The following is a 23,164-nucleotide window of genomic DNA, read 5'->3' as shown; positions in this document are numbered from 1 at the left end:
CTATTTGAACTAGTGAGAGAGTATTTAGTGAGGAGGTAATAAACAAAATAGAAATGCACATTTTGGTCTGCTAGATACCCAGTGAACACACAGAAGGTAACAAAGTAAAAGTAGCTGCCAGTATAAGTAGCTGCCAGTGTCAAGCACCAGCACTGGCTTCCCCCTCTCACTTTTTGCTGCTGTTTGTCGCACAGACTCAGAGGCAGCCCTGCAGGTGAGAGAGCCTCTTTCATACATTTCTCACCACAAGAGCCCACACTCAAAATGAAAAGTAACAGAGTCAGGAAAGGAAGGAGTGAACTCTTCCTTTTCTCTTAAATTATTTCCCCCTCACTTAGGTCTTTCCCCCAAATCCTTTAGAGTAGCCATTGAATCTCCAAATTAGAAATCTCCGTTTCATTGTTACCCTCAATGTAGTTACAGCACTAAGAACACAGGGTCTTTGCTTTATGTCTGATTGACTAAAAGGCCCAGTTCAGGTATTTGCCCACAACACAGCCATTTTTGTTCTAAAAGGAGTATATAAGATCTCAACTTCCTGTTAGATAGAAACTGTTTAAGACCTTAAATGGTAGGCTTATGATTTGTTTTGCTTTGAATTTTGTTTAATGTAACATTTATTTTCCAATGTTTCAAAAATCTCAAAACACATTCTCAAAAGAGTTTCAGCCTACACACCGAGACATGAGATAAGGTGGCCTTTCAAAACTCATTGTCCTCAAGAAGGTTTTTTTGTTTGTTTATTTGTTTTTGAGAGGGAGTCTCGCTCTGTCGCCCAGGCTGGAGTGCAGTGGTGCAGTCTCGGCTCACTGCAAGCTCCACCTCAAGAAGGTTTACAAGCTGGAACTGAGATTGGTTTATGCAATCAGTCAAGGTCGGTTCAAGATCACACACAAATTCACGATGGAACTGTGATTCAAGTGCAGCTATCCTGACTACCAAGTTTATAAATTTTGAACAACTAACTAATGTTTGCAGAAGGTCATGAGGTTAGATTTTAAGTTGCAAAGAAATAAATAAGTGACAACTGATCATCATCCCAACAGGAGAATATTGTTATCAATACCCAGACAATATTTTTATCAAAATTCACTATTTATAAATAGCCCATTCAATCTCACTGAGTGCAGTTTTCACCATTAAAAGAAGGGTGGACTATGTGTATTTGATGGGACTTTGAAAGTCCAAATTCAATATATTATGTATAGATTTGCACTGCTGCTATTCTTTCTAAACTACTACCCTTCTTTCTAAAATGTGAAAGTGAGCGATACGGAACACTCAAAGCAATCACTCAGTATTTCACCTCCCTACTTTCCATTTGTACTTCAGTCCACTTGCTAGTCTCAACATAAAGAGGTGTAAAACCAGGAGACTTGATTCTTAAAAATACCCACACTTTGGTACTAAAATAACGCTACCTCCTACATTTCACCAGAGCTGCAAAATGCTTGCTTACTGCTGTTTCCAAGGGTGGCTCACAAGAGCCTGCAGGGAAATAATAAATCAGGAAATGTAGAATACCTAACCTAATTTGTAATTTTCATGCTCACACAATTTAAAATGGCACATTACAAATATTTATTTAGAAGTAGGTATTTCTAAATTGTATTATTTTGTATGAATATCGAATAAATATTTCCTTAAGAGAGGGTGAAAAAACATTTAGTATTTATAAATACAGAAAAATAACAGAAGAAAAATCAAGTGAATACATTGAAAAGTAGCTAATATTATTTAACATATAACCACAATAAATTCATAATTTAATATTTTGTAATTAGTATTGCCTTAGAGAGTCGCTGTGTGTGTTTTTGTCCTTTTTCGTTTATATTTTTGTGTACTTCAGTCAATATTTCCAAGTTTACTTGTAAAAAAGCCTTTTGATATTAAAAGCTGTAGTATTTTGTATGGATGGCCATGTAATGATATTTGAAAAATGATATTTGAAAAATAGAGGTTTCTCATTCATTTTGTACTTGATGTTAAAATTATTTTCATAAAGTATTCTATTAAAAGAAAATATACTGCATAGAGTCTATACATCGAGACCATTTATTAGGATCATCACTGATTGCAGACAATTTACACTGGAGACTGTACATTGTAGATTATAAATTACAGTTATTTCCTGGCTCAGGGTACACACACTCCTGCCTATAACTCAAAGCACAGTAGAGGCACCTATTATAAGCTGAACCAATCTATTTCTCTCTCCTGGAATGTTGAAACTGGAACAGAAAAATACAGTGGCCTCTAAATTTTTAAGTATAATAACCTTTAGGTTGGTGCTCTAGAGCTAAGTTTACACCTGCCTCAAACTAAAAAAAGGAAAAAAAAAAAAGCTCCATTTCCAAAATACAGATTCACTATAGGGCAGGGCATCACTCTATAAAAGTCTGATGCAAATTATTAAGAAAAACACAGAACAGGAAAAACGGTAAAAGTTAAACAGTAAACTTTAAATAATACATCTTATCAAAAATAGATTTTGTTGGTATGGGTCAAAATTATGTGCTTACAAATAGAATTGAATTTGGCTGTTATACACAAGTAGTTTTTTGATATTGTTAAGATTTTCTTATACATACTAAGGAATTATAGTAATAATGCTATTTTGAAATTTACTTTAAGAATATTAGAATATCTTGTATCCTGAACTTTGCTAAAGTTGCTTATCAGCTTAAGGAGATTTCAGGCTGAGATGATGAGGTTTTCTAAATATACAATCATGTCATCTGCAAACAGAGACAATTTGACTTCCTCTTTTCCTAACTGAATACCCTTTATGTCTTTCTCTTGCCTCATTGTCTGGGCCAGAACTTCCAGTACTATGTTGAATAGGAGTGGTGAGAGAGGCCAACCTTGTCTTGCACCGGTTTTCAAAGGGAATGCTTCCAGCTTCTGCCCATTCAGTATGATATTGGCTGTGGGTTTGTCATAAACAGCTCTTATTATTTTGAAATATGTTCTATCAATACATAGTTTATTGAAATTTTTTAGCATGAAGAGCTGTTGAATTTTGTCAAAGACCTTTTTTGCATCTATTGAGATAATCATGTGGTTTTTGTCTTGGGTTCTGTTTATGAGATGGATTACATTTAGTGATTTGTGTATGTTGAACCAGCCTTGCATCCCAAGTATGAAGCCGACTTGATCATGGTGGATAAGCTTTTTGATGTGCTGCTGGATATGGTTTGCCAGTATTTTATTGAGGATATTCACATCGATGTTCATCAGGGATATTGGCCTGAAATTTTCCTTTTTTGCTGTGTCTCTGCCAGGTTTTGGTATCAGGATGATGCTGGCCTCATAAAATGAGTTAGGGAGGATTCCCTCTTTTTCTATTGTTTGGAATACTTTCAGAAGGAATGGTACCAGCTCCTTTTTGTACCCCTTGTAGAATTCGGCTGTGAATCCGTCTGGTTCTGGACTTTTTCAGTTTGTAGGCTATCCATTACTGCCTCAATTTCACAAATTGTTATTGGTCTATTCAGGGATTCGACTTCTTCCTGGTTTAGACTTGGGAGGGTGTATGTGTCCAGGAATTTATCGATTTCTCCTAGGTTTTCTAGTTTATTTGCATAGAGGTGTTTATAGTATTCTCTGATGGTAGTTTGTATTTCTATAGTATTCTATAGAATATTCTATATACCTGCATAGGTAGAATATTCTATATTCTATAGAATACTATAGAATAGAAGTTTGTATAGAAGTATTCTATAGAATATTCTATATTCTATAGAACACTATAGGATATAAATTTGAATAGAATACTATAGAATAGAATATTCTATAGAATTCTATAGAACTACCATTTCTATAGTATTCTCTGATGTTAGATGGTATTTATGTGGGATCAGTGGTGATATTTCCTATATCATTTTTATTGCATCTATTTGATTCTTCTCTCTTTTCTTCTTTATTAGTCTGGCTAGCAGTCTATCTGTTTTGTTGATCATTTCAAAAAACCAGATCCTGGATTCATTGATTTTTTGAAGGGTTTTTGTGTCTCTATCTCCTTCAGTTCTGCTCTGATCTTAGTTCTTTTTTGTCTTCTGCTAGTTTTTGAATTTGTTTGCTATTGCTTCTCTAGTTCTTTGAATTTTTATGTTAGGGTGTCAATTTTAGATCTTTCCTGCTTTCTCTTGTGGGCATTTAGTGCAAAATCAACATGTGAAAATCACAAGCATTCCTATACAACAATAACATACAAACAGAGACCAAATCATGAGTGAACTCCCATTCACAATTGCTACTAAGAAAATAAAATCACTAGGAATAAAACATATAAGGTATATGAAGGACCTCTTCAAGGAGAACTACAAATCACTGCTCAAGGAAATAAGAGAGGACACAAACAAATGAAAAAACATTCCATGCTCATGGATAGGAAGAATCAATATGGAGAAAATGGCCATAATGCCCAAAGTAATTTTATAGATTCAATGCTATCCCCATCAACCTACCACTGACTTTCTTCACAGAATTAGAAAAAAAAATTCTTTAAACTTCATATGGAACCAAAAAAGAGCCCGCATAGCCAAGATAATCCTAAGTAAAAAGAACAAAGCTGGAGGCATCACACTACCTGACTTCAAACTATATTACAAGGCTACAGTAACCAATACAGCATGGTAGTAGTACCAAAACAGATATATAGACCAATGGAACAGAACAGAGGCCTCAGAAATAACACCACATATCCACAACCATCTGATCTTTGACACACCTGACACAAACAAGCAATGGGGAAAAGATTCCATATTTAATAAATGGTGTTGGGAAAACTGACTAGCCATATACAGAAAACTGAAACTGGACCCCTTCCCTACACCTTATACAAAAAACAACTCAAGATGAATTAAATGCTTAAATGTAAGACCTAAAACCGTAAAAACCCTAGAAGATAACCTGAACAATACCATTCAGGACATATTGTGTGAGCAAAGACTTCATGTGTAAAACACAAAAACAACGGCAACAAAAGCCAAAATTGACAAAGGGGATCTAATTAAACTAAAGAACTTCTGCACAGCAAAAGAAACTATAATCAGGCAACCTACAGAATGGTAGGAAATTTTTGCAATCTATCCTTCTGACAAAGGGCTAATATCCAGAATCTAAAAAAACTTAAACAAATTTATAAGAAAAAAACAAACAACCCCATCAAAAAGTGGGCAAAGCATATAAACAGACACCTCTCAAAAGAAGACATTTATGCAGCCAACAAACATGAAAAAAAGCTTATCATCACTGGTCATTAGAGAAATGCAAATCAAAACCACAGTGAGATACCATCACACGCCAGTTAGAATGGCAATCATTCAAAAGTCAGAAAACAACAGATGCTGGAGAGGATGTGGAGAAATAGGAATGCTTTTACACTGTTGGTGGGAGGGTAAATTAGTTCAACCATTGTGGAAGACAGTGTGGTGATTCCTCAAGGATCTAGAACTAGAAATACCATTGGACCTAGCAATCCCATTACTGGGTATATACCCAAAGGATTATAAATTATTCTACTATAAAGACACATGCACACATATGTTTATTGCAGCACTATTCACAGTAGCAAAGACTTGGAACCAACCCGAATGTCCATCAATGATAGACTGGATAAAGAAAATGTGGTACATATACACCATGGCATACTATGAAGCGATAAAAAAGGATGAGTTCATGTCGTTTGCAGGGACATGGATGAAACTGGAAACCATCATTTTCACCAAATTGTCACAAGAACGGAAAACCAAACACCACATGTTCTCACTCATAAGTGGTAGTTGAACAAGGAGAACACATGGACACAGGGAGGGGAACATCACACACTGAGGCCTGTCAGGGTGTGGGGGTATAGGGGAGGGATAGCATTAGTAGAAATACTTAATGTAGGTGATGGGTTGATGTGTGCAGCAAACCACCATGGCACGTGTATAGCTATGTAACAAAACTGCATGTTCTGCACATATGCCCCAGAACGTAAAGTAAAATAATAAAAAATAAAAATTAAAAAATTTAAAAAAGAATGTTAGAATATCTTAAATTCTCATGATGCCTGTGCTGATCCTGATTAAAAGTCTATTCAACATGGAGACACTATGTCACCAGAAATCAGTATGTCACCAAGAAATTAGGCCCCAGTGCAGTACATTGTTACTCTTTATATTTGACAAATGGTACATAGTTCAGTTATGATTACTTTAAAGGAATTCACTTTATCAAAAAAGCCTGTTTTCAGTCATGAATATTTTCAAGTCGAATTATTTTTTTTCTAGGCTCATGAAGGATAATTTTATCAATTACTTACTCATTTTGCATCTCCTGGAATAGTTTATTAAGCAACAAGTGGAATTACAGTTACCTACCTGCAGATTGCTTGACTTAATAATTTCCCTTGCCTTGTATCCCTTCCACCACACCCATATATAGATGGTACCTGACAACTTGACACTTGATGCCAAAATCCATATTTTATTTATTTTAGTATTCTCAATGCCCAGCATAATTCCCAGGGCATAGCAATATTTTATAGATATCCATGCAGTTGAACTGAAATTGTGACTTGGAAATCTTTCAACTATCAAATATGCTTAGATGTGCACAGATTGACACTTGTTTAGTGAAGCCTGCCTTCCTTAAAAGCTACTAATGCTCAAAATGGGGAATCTAAAGTATCACAAAAAAAAAAAAAAAACCATCAAGGCATTTTCCAGGAAACTGGTCACTCTTTGCATTGTTTATTCCTTTGTTTTGAGAGAGGAAAATATATACACAACGGTGGTGACTATCTACTCAGTCTGAGTCTAGCCAGTTCATCACCCCACTTCTACTGCCACAACCGTCTAAAATGATACTCCCAGATGATTTAAAGTCATTGCAATCATTGTTGACCATGTGCTAATTCTGTAAGTTTTGCCAACTTATGAATGTACTTACAAAATATGTACCCAGAAACACACATGATTAAAAGATAATGGAACCCAAATTTTCATCAGAACAAGCTTTCTTTAAAGCTGCTCTATTCAACATGAAATAGGCTTCTCAAATATCAGTGAGCTGCGATAACTGCAAACAACCTGGCACAGTGCCCATCACACAGTAGATGATCAGCAAATATTTGTTGAATGATAAAATAATACATAAATTAATCATTAGAAGGTAGAATAAAACTGTTCAGTGTTTGTTAAAATAATTTTTCTTTTAGTAGGGTTTTAGTAAAATATATGTTTACAAACAACAATGGGCAATAACTTTTAAAAGGACTTAATTCAAGAATTCGGTCATTTTTACCTGGTCATCAGCACTTATTTGTAGAAAATGTCACTTTGATTTCAAAAAACATTGCAGAAAGTATTATCAAAAGTAGGCATATAATTTCTCTAAAATATAATATCAAATATGGAAATTATCCTGATTTTGATGTCCAAAAATTAAAATTTGTGGAAACAATTTAGGCATGCATATGTTGCTTTGAATGTCAACATTTCAGTCTTGATGCTTATAGCTTAACATGTTGTTATTCATGTAACTGCCAAAATTTATAGCATATATTATCATTATTTAAAATTGCTGGACTCAAAATGCACAGGCCTAAAGAAGTAAATGTAATAATTATACAATCCACAACTGAAAATTTTCTTTATGTTTAGAGAATTTCCAATAATGGCTTCATCTTTAGCAAAAGTTGAAGTAAATTCTTTAAGAAGGCTATGAGGCCAGGCATGGTGGTTCACGCCTGTAATCCCAGCACTTGGGGAGGCCGAGGCAGGCGGATCTCTTGAGGTCAGGAGTTCGAGACCAGCGTGGTCAACATGGTGAAACCTATTCTGTACTAAAAATACAAAAATTAGCCAGGTATGGTGGTGCACATGTATAGTTCCAGCTACTGGGGAGGCTGAGGCAGGAGAATCACCTGAACCTGGGAAGCAGAGGTTGCAGTGAGCCAACACAGCACCACTGCACTCCAGCCTGGGGGACGAAGTGAGACTTAGTCTCCAAAAAAAAAAAAAAAAAACAGAATTCTATGAGCATACACTTTAACATATGTATTAAATATCTTCCCAAAGAAGCAATGCAACTGAAGGTAGTTGCAAGCATAAAATAACCCAAGATTTTCAATGGAATTATCTTAACTGAAAATTGGGTATGTAGAAATCTCTGTGTATGCATGATATGCTATACTCTTTCCTTTCTGTTCATCTTCCAGATCCACACTCTTTACCTTAGAAGACTAAGCTACTCAGGATCCCTTGACCTATGGTTTTCATCTGGGATCAGCCCAGAAGGAATTGACAAGAGAACAGAGGTTGGGAGAAAAGAGATGTCAATTTACATATTTTCATACATCTATCCCTTCTCAGCCAGTCATAGCTCTTAACCAGAAGCCTTCTCCCATAATTGTAACTTTAGTTAATTTTATTTCTCTTACAGACACCAAAGTAGGATGTTCTCCTACTGTCGCTACTTTCTGGGTGTTGCATCATTTTGGCTAGTTTCCTTAATTATGCCTGTATCTGTATTATTGGCCTATTTATTCTTCTTTAACTCCAATGTACCATTTAATTCCTAAGGGGAACACGATTCAATATGCATGCACTTGCTAGGAAATTTACTAATACATATGAGAATATTGTGGTGTGGTAGGGTTTAAATATGAGATAAGATGTTTTGAAGAGATCAATCAGAAAGAGTGACTTTGAAATACAGAACCAGAAACTATAATTCCCACAGAAAGAAAGAAGGAAGGAAGAAAGAAAGAAAGAAAGAAAGAAAGAAAGAAAGAAAGAAAGAAAGAAAGAAAGAAAGAGAGAGAGAGAGAGAGGGAGGGAGGGAGGGAGGGAGAGAGGAGGGAGGGAGGGAGGGAAGGAACAAAGGAAGGAAGGAAGGAAGGAAGGAAGGAAGGAAGGAAAGGAGAAAATGAAGTCTTTTTCAGCATAATGAAACACAAAGTGAATTAGACTTGTTGTAAGAAAACTCAAGTTTCTCTTTTTTTTTGAGACAGGGTCTTGCTGTGTTGCCCCGGCTATATTGGTTCACTGCAACCTCTGCCTCCTGGGTTCAAGCAATTCTCTTGCTTCAGACTCCCGAGTAGCTGGGATTACAGGTGCATGCCACCACACCCGGCTAATTTTTGTATTTTTAGTGGAAATGGGGTTTCACCATGTTGGCCAGGCTTGTCTCAAACTCCTGACCTCAAGTGGTCCACCCGCCTCAGCCTCCCAAAGTGCTGGGATTACAGGTGTGAGCCACCTCACCTGGCCAGAAAACTCAAGTCTCTTCATTGCTTTGTCATTTACTACTCAAGTTATTTAAATATGTAAACCTCAGTGTCTTTACACATAAAATAGGAATGGCTACTGTATAGTATTGTTGAGAACTCAAAGACAAAAGGTAAACATGCTGAAAGTTATCTAATAAGTTTACTGTATAAATATAAGCTATCATTATTAATTTCACATTTTTATTGTACAAATATATAATAGCTGCATTTTTAAAAGAAAACAAAAGAAGGGTAATAGTAGCCAAATGCAACACCTGTTTTACTCAGTTAATCTTTAATAAAGCCTGTCAAGTTGATTGATAGCAGTTGTGGAGATATACAGTCAGGTGGCATGGATTGGCATAGAGCCAGGAGAACCTGTACCTCCAATTCTGGTTCATCTCATTTTTCTTCTCTTTATCGGTCTTAGTTTTAGGACAATTTACTCATGTTTTTCCTCTTCCATTGTTCCCAGTATTAGTGTAAAATTATTAGAATAATTGGCTAATTAACACCAATGATTTAAAGCTATGTCTTTAATAAATTTTTATTTTGATTTCTTTAGGAAATTTTTAAGGATTATTAAAAAAATTTTAAAGTAGAAATATTGAGAAGAAAATCACAAAAAAGTCATGTATTTTACATTTTTATATAAAAACACATACAAGCTCACAGAGATGTATCTGTTGAATGTGTGTGTTATGGGCTCCTGGAGATGCTTGTTCAAAGTATTTTTGTCAATAATAGGAAGGAATTGAAGTGTTCTTTCCTGAGCATTAAGTGATCAGATTGTGCTACTTTAATTGTTTTTTTTTCTTCTGCACCTGCAGAGAAACAGACACTATGATCTAATTGATTTTTTTTTCCATTGCCAATACCACACAGCATTTATGTGGTGTTTCAATGACCTCTACTCCCCACTTGCTCTGTCTCCCTATATCCACTCTATTCCAAATGCTTATCAACTATTTATAACAGAGGTGCTAAGATTTGTGTAAAAAGAAAGAGAAGAGGATTATAACAAGTGAATGTTGCCTTAGCTACATCTATTCTAGGTCTCTCTGACCCATAAGGATCTATAAATTTTCCTCTTGATTCTTATTTTCTATTTAGTTTTTGCAGATTCTTAAGTATTATAGAAAAAGACTTCATACTTAGGCTGTACAGAAATGAAGTGGAATTGTAATTGAATTTCGACTTTGTAGGCTAATGATTTCTGATTTTTGGGTGCACACAAGGCAGACAGGGAACTCGTTAAAATACAATTCTGGTCCAACCACCAGTAATGGGGTGTCAATGAACACCTTTTATTACCCTGCTGGCTGGTGTCAAAGGCAGAATTTAAATTCAGATCTGACTCTCTGTCTCCTGTGCCACAATGTCCCCCTGAAAGCTGTACAATTTAAATGGTAAAAAAAAAAAAATCATTTATTGAATATTTGATGCATGTTTTTATGATAGCCTAAGGGTTTTCTCAGTTAAAAATAACATATTCTACTAGCCAAGGCTGGAACTGGACAAGGTCTATTATGATATCTGATGAGTGAATCAGCATCTAGAATTGTGCTTTCCAAAACAGTTAAGTGCTGGGCATGGGAGGATATTGAGTACTTGAAATATGTCTAGTGTGGCAGAAACCAAATTTTTAAATTTTACTCTATTTTTATTAATTTAAATTTAAATATCTACACACGACAACTGAATTGTTCAGCTCAGCCCAGATATGGAATATTCCCATCATCATGGAATGTTCTCGTGGACAATGATGATTATAATACATTCTTCTGTCTTTTTGTCTTTTTTTTTTTTTTTTTTTTGAGACGGAGTTTCACTCTCGATGCCTAGGCTGGAGAGCAATGGTACAATCTCAGTTCACTGCAACCTCTGCCTCCACGGTTCAAGTGATTCTCCTGCCTCAGCCTCCCAAGTAGCTGGGGTTATTGGCATCCGCCACCATGCCCAGATAATTTTTGTATTTTTAGTACAGATGGTTTTTCGTCACATTGGCCAGGCTGGTCTCAAACTCCTGACCTCAGGTGATCCGCCTGCCACAGCCCAAAGTGCTGGGATTACAGGTGTGAGCTACCATGCCTGGCCCTTCTGTCTTAATCTATGTATATCTTCAATAGTTTGAAATGACATGCTGCTCTTTAACAAAAGTAAGCTGCCAAGATCAATGGCAGAGGCTGCCCAGGTTACATTTAAAATGACATGGCGTCCAAATGCCATTGCTCTCAGGAATATTTCAGTTAAAATCAAGGCAAAAGCTACACCTGGATTCAAAGTTCTTCACTACCAGACATTAGCTGAATGTCTGTGAAGAAATATCCTTGATTGTTAGGTCTTATTTTTTCCATTTATCAATGGACACAAGCTACTGATCACATTAAACATGGCAAAAAAGTTGTAAAAGCTTGAATTTGCTGCCTTCGTCTTTATTTTACCTCAGTGAGAAATATGACAGTATTAGTTTCACCTTAGCCAATTCCCCCACTAGACTCCTATCTCCCCGGGGAAGAGATTCCCAAATATTCACTTTTTGTTTGTTTGTTTGTTTGTTTTGTTTGTTTTGTTTTGTTTTTGAGACAGAGCCTCACTCTATCACCCAGGCTGGAGTGCAGTAGCGCGATCTCAGCTCACTGCAACCTCCGGCTCCTGGGTTCAAGCAATGCTCATGCCTCAGCCTCCCAAGTGGCTAGGATTACATGAATATTCACATTTAAAGTCACTGACAGAGACCCCTAGGAAAGGGGGTTCAGCCTAATTCTCCTTTACTTGATTCAACTGACCACTCACAGCATGTTTTTATTCAGTTAATAAATTCATGTAAACAAGGCTTTTCCAACTCTAACATGACATGTGGGCTGCCATCCTGAATTTCTCGTTCATAGCCAGGACCCTTGGAAACTTACACCTCCAGGTAGCATGAAATGCTACGGGATGCCTCTTGGAGCTCATAGTAGCAGTAGTAATAGTTGTGAGGCAGTGATCAGCACTTGCTCTTTTTCTGAGCAGTTTGTCCTTCCTCCCTCCCTCCCTTCCATTCTTTTCTTCCTTCCATGCTCAGTAACATTTATCAATACAGAAATCCTTCCTTCCTTCCTTCCTTCTTTCCTTCCTTCCTTCCTTCCTCCCTCCCTCCCTCCCTCGCTTCTTTTCTTCCTTCCATGCTCAGTAACATTTATCAATACAGAAATCCAAGCTCAGGGGTGCTGAACGCTTCAGAGAGTTGACTTGCCTAAACCCAAGTGTCTCAATCACAGCTGCATTTTCTAATCATTTGAGATGTAATTAAAATATTCTGATACTGCATACTGCTGGAAGACTGTGTTTGAAAATCCCCTAAGTGATTTTACTGTGTAGCTACGGCTAAGAACCACTGGCAGCACAATCTGAGACAGAAAGAAGAGTGAGGCTATAGATGAAGCTTTAACAGTAGCAGCCACCTGCAGGAGATGGTATAATCAATGACACAGACAACCCATTCCTTCCCTTTTCTCTCTTGCTCTCATGTGCAGTCTTCACTAGTAAAACAAGTATGCGTTACTCTAGTCTAACTCATGCTCACCTTCTTCACTTAGGCTCTGGTACAACTTGGAATGCTTGCTTGCTCAAGACAAGCCTTAAAATTGGTGAGAGTTAGACAGGTAATTGCAGATTAAAAGATGATGTGTGGAAAATTGTAATATGGAATCTTTTAAAATGCTTTTAATTTCAAACTCTTGCATTTGATAGGCATTACTGTCCAAGAATCCCTTCAACTAAGATATCACATAGAAATTGAACCACTCTTGGGAACAGATAGTGAGGACGAAAAAAGAAAAAAAAAGAAGAAGGAAATTGAAGCACTGACATATGAGGGAATAGATATGTTAGATTGCCAAAGGATTTCTTTCTTCAATGCTCTCTGTTGTTTTACTGCAACTGACGTTTAGAACCACAATAGAGTTAGAAAAAGCATAGTATCAAAAACAGAAACCTATCATACTACAAACACAAACACATACATAGGCTTTTCTCCAATCTAACTAAGCTATTACCGCATCTGGGAATGGAAAATTAAGTAAAGTCAGTCCTGGCCCGGCATGGTGGCTCATGCCTGTAATCCCAGAACTTTGAGAGGCCAAGGCAGGAGGATTGCTTGAGCTCAGGAGTTGCAACCTAGCCTGGATAACAGTCTACACAAAAAATACAAAAAAAAAAATTAGCTGGCATGGTGGCACATGCCTGTACTCCCAGCTAATCAGGAGGCTGAGGCAGGAGAATTGCTGGAGCCGAGGAAGCGGAGGATGCAGTGAGCCAAGATCGTGCCACTGAACTCCCTGAGCAACAAAATGGGAACCTGTCCCAAAACAAAACCAAAAAAAAAGTGCATACTTCAACAATTCATAGAACTGGTGTATTTATTATTTCAAGGCAGTGTAAAGATGCAGGAATACATTACCATATTTCCCAAATATGGCATGACTTTTTTTCTCCTCATAATTATCCCTCAGAAAAGAGGAGGTTGCCTTATATTCAAGTCTTTGCAAATCTTTTATGGCAAGTTGCTCTCTGATTTCTCCAGGAAAGATACATTAGCTTGAAATATCCCAAATCAATTCTAGTTTTCTAGTTTTAGATGTTTTTTAGAGGATAACTTATAGAATCACTAAAAGTGGAGGCAAGGGCATTTCATATAGATTTTGTCTTTGTGCCTGAGGATTTGACCTCACGATTGGAGATGTCACTGTAAACATGACTCTTAAAAATCTCCTTAAAAAGCAGTACAAGTGTTGTTATAAAGTGGAGATTGTCATTAGACACCTGTGGGATGAATGAACAACAACAAAAAATGTTCTAATGTTATAAAAGTTTATAGTTGCTGCTTGGGACAAATTTGTTGTTGATAGTGTGCTATGCTTTCAAAAACTGCTAATAAGCAGTTCATTAAACACAGGGATGGAAAAAAGTAATATTTATAAATTAATATTTTTCCATATTACTTTAAATATGTATGTATAATCAAGTTGACAAATTAACTAATATAATAATATATTTAGTTTCATAATGAACATTTCTAAAAGTCTATTTTTTTCTAGAACATTTTCTTTTGCATCATAGTTTCAAGCAAATGAGACATGTCCTTAAAATTGGCACCACCTTATATTTGAGCATACACTTTAAATATTTATTTACTAATATTTGTAATCAATTAATACAAAAAGCAAAAAGAGATTGTTTAATCTCTATGAGTGACTTTGTGTATGCATTTAATTTTTTTAACTAGTAGAACTTCATTTGTTGGAAAGAAAAAACTGCAAATTAAATCTCTTTCTAAATAATAAAGTTCTACTTGAGTATTAGGTATTAACCGTCCATGACAGTAAATTTTATAGTAACTGTCAATATGTCAATAATTTTATATTAAATGTCAATATGACTGGGCCACTGTTCCCAGATGTTTGGTTAAACAATCATCTAGATGTTTCTGTGAAGGTATTTTTTTAGATGAGTTTAACATTTAAAATAGTAGACTTTGAGTAAAGCAGATTATTCTCCATAATGTGGACAGGACACACTCAATCAGTGGAAGGCCTTATGAGAAAGTCTGAAGTCCTCTAAGTACCCTAAGGAAGAAGAAATTCTCCCTGACACTGCCTCTGGACATGAGCTGCAACAGAATCTCTTTGGGTCTCCAGCCTACCAGCCTACCCTGCATTTTTCAAACTTGCCAGACCCCAAAATTACTTGAGCCAATTTATTAAAATAAATATCGATCAATTGATCTATCTATCTATCTATCTATTTATCTATCTATCTGTCTGTCTGTTTCTTCGTTTTGTCTCCCTGGAGGACCCTAACACTTCCTTTATCCCTGGTTCATTTTTCTGCATAGCACTTGTCCCCTTTTAATGTATGATATAATGTATTTCATTTGCATGTTTCTTAATTGTCTGTCTCCTCCACTACACTGTATTCCCTAAAAAAGCAGACACTATGAACTTCCTGCTCCCTAATTTTAATGCCTGGTACAAAGGGACTCTCAATAAATATTTATCAAATAAATGAATTAGATGCTTCATCAGTCCTTCATTATATATTTAATATTTAAAACAAACTAAAGATTTCATTTTAAATCTAGAGGACATCAAAGAAGACAAATTGTAACAATGAACAAAATATAATGAATACATATTAAAGGTGGACTGAGCACATTTATTAGACTGTATGTGATATTTTAATTGTTTAAATGGAGCTGATTTGAAGTTATCTTAAAATTACCTATACAGATTCATTAAAAAATATATTAAGACTAATAGCTAATTTTAAGAATAAGAATAGCTAATATATAAATAGTTATTTATATCCTATATAATATACATGTATCTTAAGCAACAGTCTCATATTTTCATTACAGTTATGGATTCACTTTTTCATCTAATAATGGATGAAGGCTTAGACATTTGTGTGCATTTTTAGTTGTTTGCTTGGATTACGTAACATGAATTTCCTTTTTTCTCTGGAATGTTTAATCAAAATCTATTATCCAGTAAGAAGCTGAAATTAGTTAATGCAGTCCAATTCAACTTTAAAAAATACAGCTTCTTACTTAATTTCAGTTTATTTTGGAAACATGAAATACTTCAACATTATGTGAATCACTTTTACAATTCTTACTTTCAGAGCAAAGTCATGAAAATAAAATCATTAAACTTTCAAAAATCATATTGCATCTTCCAAATATATAAACCTAATTTCCATAAAAATCATATTATATTATCAGGAGAAAGAAAAAAACTCAAACTATACACAACATAGCTACAAGAGTGAGAAAATATGGTACCTAGACAGGAAATGGTTGTTAAGAGAAGGCATAAAACTATTTTTGAAACAGAATTATGAGTGTTTATTTTATTAAAAAGTTGACATAGGTTATCTTTGGTGTTTATGACTTGCAAACTAAAGTATTTAATATTTAACATGTTTAAATACAAGCAGCAGCAGTTTGGTAATCAAAAGGAATAATTTGAATCATCTCAGAAAAATAAATCTATTGTAATTAGGATATTTTAGAATACGATTAAAACATTTGAAAGAAAATGTATTCACCTTTCTTGTCGTCAAAGTACAGAGTCTGTTGAGCTGGATTTGACCACTGGAGGGAGGTGTTATCATTTTGATCAACCCTGCAGGTCAAAATTGCAGTTCCGCCTTCAACAACGGTTACATTCTGTGTTAGTGGAAACTGCCCTTGGCTGCCTAAAAGGGGATTAAAGAAAATGTTGATTAAATGAAAGTCATAAAATGATTAACTGCCCAAGATCTACACTGGCCTTAACTTCTCATGCAAAATAAAATTTAAAACAACCAAACAACAACAAAACTATGTATTACAAAAGACAGAAAAATAATTGAAAATCCTCAGAGAACAACAGCATTGACATATAATTAAGACTCCTTTGTACTCCCTACATGTTCTAGGAAACTTTTTTTGTCCTAGGCATACATAAAGATTTATATTCAAATAGTAATATTATAATTATTACTTTCCCTAGGCTTTGCATTAGTTAATATGGTACTAAACTTGGTCATTGTTGAAGATAAAGCACTGAAATAATTTTGGATGAGTTGAACTCTCTAAAGCAGTAGAGGAAACATAAAATATTTCCCTGGTAGCTTTTATAATCCTGAATAAAGTTTTTGAAATATGGATACTCAAACTTTAGATTCAATTTCTGATAAAGGAAATAAAAAAAGAATCCCACTTAACTAGGTGTTCTTGTAGATTTAGCTCTTTTTAGAAATACAAAATATATTGTGTAAAACAGTGGGAGTACTCTTTAAAAAGTGTAGAATATCCATTCAAACTTTAAATTATTAATCCTAGGTGATACAGGTTAATATTCTTCTTTGTTCCTTTCTGTAGTTTCTTGATTTTCTCCAAGTAATACATATTTCTTTTATAATCAGAAAAATACATATTTTTAAATGACCTTTGTTAATTTGGATATCATCAGTATGTAATCAAGGTTTTGCTCTTCTTAAGCATTTTACTAATTTGTTAAAGTAATTCATGTAATAAATTTACTTAATAAGTGCACTTCTAATAGTTTAATCAAAATTTATGCACACGGATACATAATACATAAATTTCTCTTCAGCAAGATGATCTGAAGATAAACTCTGCTAAGTCTGATAGCCATGATTAACATGGGTAATAATGACTTTCTAGAACCAGGTTAAAATATTATTAGGTAAGCAAGGGAGTTCATTAAGTCAAGGATAATTTACATATGCAAGAACACTATAATGACTTAATCACATCCATGAAATATATTTCCTTTTTCTTCTTTAGTTTTGTAATGATTCAATAATTACTACAAGCACCACTTGAGGTTATGCTGGAACTATTGGCATAAGAATCTTATTACCAGGGATTCCCCGGCCAGGTGGCCAAATAGGAACAGCTCCAGTCTGCAGCTCCCAGTGAGACCAAGGCAGAAGGTGGGTGATTTCTGCATTTCCAACTGAGGTACCCAGTTCATCTCAATGGGACTGGTTAGACAGTGGGTGCAGCCCATGGAGGGCGAGCAGAAGTAGGGTGGGGTGTCACTTCACCCAGGAAGTGCAAGGGGTCAGGGAACTCCCTCCCCTAAATAAGAGAAGCCATGAGGTCCTGTGCTGTAAGGGATGGTGCTATCTGGCCCAGATACTATGCTTTTCCCATGGTCTTTGCAACCCACAGACCAGGAGATTATCTCGGGTGCCTATACCACAAGGGCCCTAAGTCTCAAGCACAAAACTGGGCGGCCATTTGGGCAGACACTGAGCTAGCTGCAGGAGTTTTTGTTTGTTTGTTTGTTTGTTTTTTGGTACCCCAGTAGTGGCTGGAACTCCAGCAAGACAGAACTGTTCACTCCAATGGAAAGACGTCTGAAGCCAGGGAGCCAAGAGGTCTTCCTCAGTGGATCCCACCCCCATGGAGCCCAGCAAGCTAAAATCCACTGGCTTGAAATTCTTGCTGCCAGCAGAGCAGTCTGAAGTCAACCTGGGATACTCGAGCTTCGTAGAGGGAGGGGTGTCTGCTATTACTGAGGCTTGAGTAGGCAGTTTGCCCCTCACAATGTAAACAAAGCCTCCAGGAAGTTCAGACTAGGTGGAGCCCACTGCAGCGACAAAAATCCTCTGTTTCCAGACTGCCTCTCTAGATTCCTCCTCTCTGAGCAGGGCATCCCTAAAAGAAAGGCAGCAGCCATAGTCAGGGGCTTATAGATAAAACTTCCATCTTCCTGGGACAGAGCCCTTGGGGAAAGGGACGGCTGTGGGTGCAGCTTCAACAGACTTAAATGTTCCTGCCTGCTAGCTCTGAAGACAGCAGCTGATCTTCCAGCACAATGCTCGAACTCTGCTAAGGGACAGATTGCCTCCTCGAGTGGGTCCCTGATACCCATGCCTCCTGAGGTGGAGACACCTCCCAGCAGTGGTTGACAGACACCTCATACAGGAGAGCTCCAGCTGGCATCTGGCAGGTGCCCCTCTGGGACGAAGCTTCTAAAGGAAGGAGCAGGCAGCAATCTTTGCTGTTATGCAGCCTCCGCTGGTAATACCCAGGCAAACAGGGTCTGGAGTGAACTACCAGCAAAATCCAGCAGCACATTAAAAACCTTATCGACCATGATCAAGTCATTTCATCCTTGGGATGCAAGTCTGGTTCAACATACTCAAATCAATAAATGTAATCCGTCACATAAACAGAACCAATGACAAAAACCACATGATTATCTCAATAGATAAAGAAAAGGCCTTTGACGAAATTCAACACCCCTTCATGCTAAAAACACTCAATAAACTAGGTATTGATGGAACGTATTTCAAAATAATAAGAGCTACTTATGGCAAACCCACAGCCAATATCATAATGAATGGGCAAGCATTCCCTTTGAAAACTGGCACAAGACAAGGATGCCCTCTCTCACCACTCCTATTCAACATAGTATTGGAAATTCTAGCCAGAACAATCAGGCAAGAGAAAGAAATAAAGGGTATTCAAATAGGAAGAGAGGAAGTCAAATTATCTCTGTTTGCAGATGACATGATTGTATATTTAGAACACCCCATCGTCTAAGCCCAAAAACTCCTTAAGCTGATAAGCAACTTCAACAAAATCTCAGGATACAAAATCAATGTGCAAAAATCACAGGCATTCCTACACACAATAATAGACAAACAGAGAGCCAAATAATGAGCAAACTCCCATTCACAATTGCTACAAAGAGAATAAAACACCTAGAAATACAACTTACAAGGGATGTGAAGGACCTCTTCAAAGAGAACTACAAACCACTGCTCAAAAAAATAAGAGGGGACACAAACAAATGGAAAAACATTCTATGCTCATGGATAGGAAGAATCAATACTGTGAAAATGGCCATAATGCCCAAAGTAATTTATAGATTCAATGCCATCCCCATCAAGCTACCATTGACTTCCTTCACAGAATTAGAAAAAAAACTACTTTAAATTTCATATGGAACCAAAAAAGAGCCCATATGGCCAAGACAATCCTAAGCAAAAAGAACAAAGCTGGAGGCATCACACTAACTGACTTAAAACTATATTACAAGGCTGCAGTAACCAAAACAGCATGGTACTGGCACCAAAACAGAAATATAGAGCAATGGAAAAGAACAGAGTCCTCAGAAATAATGCCACACATCTACAACCATCTGATCTTTGACAAACGTGACAAAAAGAAGCAATGGGGAAAGGATTCCCTATTTAATAAATGGTGTTGGGAAAATTGGCTAGCCATATGCAGAAAACTGAAACTGGACCCCTTCCTTACACCTTATACAAAAATTAACTCAAGATGGATTAAAGATTTAAACATTAAGACCTGAAACCATAAAAACCCTAGATGAAAACCTAGACGATATCATTCAGGACATAGGCATGGGCAAAGACTTCATGACTAAAACACCAAAGCAATTGCAACAAAAGCCAAAATTAACAAATGAGATCTACTTAAACTAAAGAACTTCTACACAGCGAAAGAAACTATCATCAGAGTGAATAGGCAACCTAAGGAATGGGAGAAAATTTTTGCAATCTATCCATCTGACAAAGGTCTAATATCCTGAATCTACCAGGAACTTAAACAAATTTACAAAACAAACAAACAAACAAACAAACGACCCCATCAAAAAGTGGGCAAAGGATATGAACAGACACTTCTCAAAAGAAGACATTTATGCATCCAATAAACATATGAAAAAAAAGTTCATCATCACTGGTCATTAGAGAAATGCAAATCAAAACCACAATGAGATACCATCTCACGCCTGTTAGAATGGCACTCATTAAAAAGTCAGGAAACAACAGATGCTGGAAAGGATGTGGAGATACAGGCACACTTTTACACTGTTAGTGGGAGTAGAAATTAGCTCAACCATTGTGGAAGGCAGTGTGGTAATTCCTCAAGGATCTAGAACTAGAAATACCATTTGACCCAGCAATCCCACTACTGGGTATATACCCAAAGGATTATAAATCATTTTGCTATAAAGACACATGCACACACATGTTTATTGCAGCTGTATTCACAATAGCAAAGACTTGGAACTAACCCAAATGCCCATCAATGTTAGACTGGATAAAGAAAATGTGGCACATATACACCATGGAATACTATGCAGCCATAAAAAAGGATGAGTTCATGTCCTTTGCAGGGATATGGATGAATCTGGAAACCATCATTCTCAGCAAACTAACACAGAAACACAAAACCAAACACCGCATGTTCTCACTCATAAGTGGGAGTTGAACAATGGAACATATATATGGATACAAGGAGAGGAACATCACACACCAGGGCCTGTTGGGGTAGGAGGGTAAGGGGAGGGATAGCATTTGGAGACATACTTAATGTAGATGATGGGTGATAGGTGCAGCAAACCACCATGGCACATGTATACCTATGTAACAAACCTGCACGTTCTGCACATGTATGCCAGAACTTGAAGTTAAAAAAAAAAATTATAAAGTTCTAAAACTCAGATGGTTTCTATCCAAAAAATAACAAGTTTCCACCTAACTTTATAGAAGAGAATGTTTATTGCTATGTAACAAAAAGATTTTCCTAAAACTGGGCACTTCTGCTTTGGACAGGTAATTTTCTTCTTTTTTTTCTTTTTCTTTTTTTTTTTTAAATGGATTCTTGCTCTCTTGCCAGGCTGGAGTGCAGTGGCGTAAGCTCGGCTCACTGCAACCTCCGCCTCCCGAGTTCAAGTGATTCTCCTGCTCAGCCTCCCAAGTAGCTGGAACTGCAGGTGCGTGTCACCACACCCAGTTAATTTTTGCATTTTTAGTAGAGACGGGGTTTCACCATGTTGGCCAGGATGGTCTTGATCTCTTGACCTCGTGATAAGCCCATCTCGGCCTCTTAAAGTGCTGGGATTACAGGCATGAGCCACCACAACTGGCCAGAGAGGTAATTTTCTTATTGTGCAAATACAGGCTATTTGTGGCTCAATAAATAAAATGCTTGATAAGTGCTGTTCCCCCACTGGAAAAAAAAAAAAATCTTATTACCCAGAAGCGTGTTGATTGGCACCATAAGAGCCAGAAGATTCTGAAGGGGAAAATTTCTTTCCACACCTAAATGACACAAGCATAGAGGTTCGTGATCACCTTACAAAATTAAGCCTATCAAGTAAAAAATCTGATATCAGAGGCTTTGTCTCCTCAATGCCAACCTCTCAGAGTTGCCATCGCCCTGTAATTTTTAGGGTGGAATTTTTAAATTGAGGTTAGAAAATGTCTGGAATAAATTCCTGGATAGTTGACTTGAAAGTCAACAGGAGCCAGAGTGGGATGTGTTTTGCCTTCAGCTCAGAGGTGACCTCTAGCAAGGTGACATGGAGAACTATCAATCTTGTGAAGTGAGGTGAGGCGAAAAACCACATCAGAGAAAACATGATGTAAGACAGAAAGAAGAAATAATTACCAGAGATTAGGAGCTCAGAAATATGAAGCTCCAAATGGTTTCAAAACACTTTTCTTGGGTCCCTGATATTGATATAATGCATAAATTGAGCAATCAGGGAGTTATTCTTTAAGCAATAAAAAGCACGCAATTGCTAATAAAAATAAACATGGTTCAGCCCAGATGACATTTTGATGATCAACCAGTACATAAATAAGACTGTTTGCTTCTTTAAAGAAGTGGAAAAAGAGCAGTGATGCTTGCGAAAATCTCATCCACTACATTTACAAAACAATTTTCAAAACATTCCCATAAGAAAATATCATCCTTCTCATTTCACAGATGGGCAAACTGACACTGGGAGGTGAAGTGATTTTTCCATGGTGAAACAAAGTCAATGAACCATTTGGAGTTTGTTCTGAAAGTTCATTTCCATTCTTATCTATTCACAAAGGCTTTATCCCTGTTTGTTTAAATGTAAATTAGACAACAATGAAAACAAATGAGTCACCATTTGAAACTTTAAATTGGAAATTTAAGATGTCAATACTAACTGTTCTTAAATATCTTATCCTCTTGATAACATATTTTTGATAACTAACTGTCCCTAAATATCTTATCTTATTGATACCTTACTTTTATAATTTATTTTTTCTTACTGGACCATAGAAGAAAGAAACTAATGTTTGTTAGAGTCCTCTACATGCCAGATATTTAATATACACTAGTTTACCTATACCTTGTTCTTCCAGGTTGGAGATTAGAACAGCTTCCCTCCATCTTCTGCCCACATGTATTCTGACTTTGAAGTATGATTTTAGTTCCCTAGGACCCGCAGCCTAAAATCCCTGCAGTCAAATAACTTAGTTTTTCCCAATACAGAGCAAGCTTCTGTGGAGAATCTCCTAATCCTAAATGCCCTTGGGATATGTGGT

At 36.5% G+C, this 23,164-nt stretch overlaps 1 protein-coding gene across 4 annotated transcripts in view; it reads right to left on the bottom strand.

Moving 5' to 3' along the window:
• Positions 1–23,164, bottom strand: part of CADM2 (cell adhesion molecule 2) — a 1,116,707-nt gene that overhangs the window by 257,110 nt on the left and 836,433 nt on the right. For all 4 annotated transcript variants that reach the window (XM_063602855.1, XM_057301833.2, XM_034956947.4 and 1 more), the window contains one exon: positions 16,355–16,504. In XM_063602855.1, coding sequence (XP_063458925.1) covers positions 16,355–16,504 — 150 coding nt within the window. The remainder of the gene's footprint in view (positions 1–16,354; positions 16,505–23,164) is intronic.

Source organism: Pan paniscus, chromosome 2 (assembly GCF_029289425.2).
Source record: "Pan paniscus chromosome 2, NHGRI_mPanPan1-v2.0_pri, whole genome shotgun sequence".
In the NCBI taxonomy this organism is placed as follows: domain Eukaryota; kingdom Metazoa; phylum Chordata; class Mammalia; order Primates; family Hominidae; genus Pan; species Pan paniscus.
Note: the sequence above shows the minus strand (reverse complement) of the source record. Positions and strands in the feature narration are given on the sequence as shown.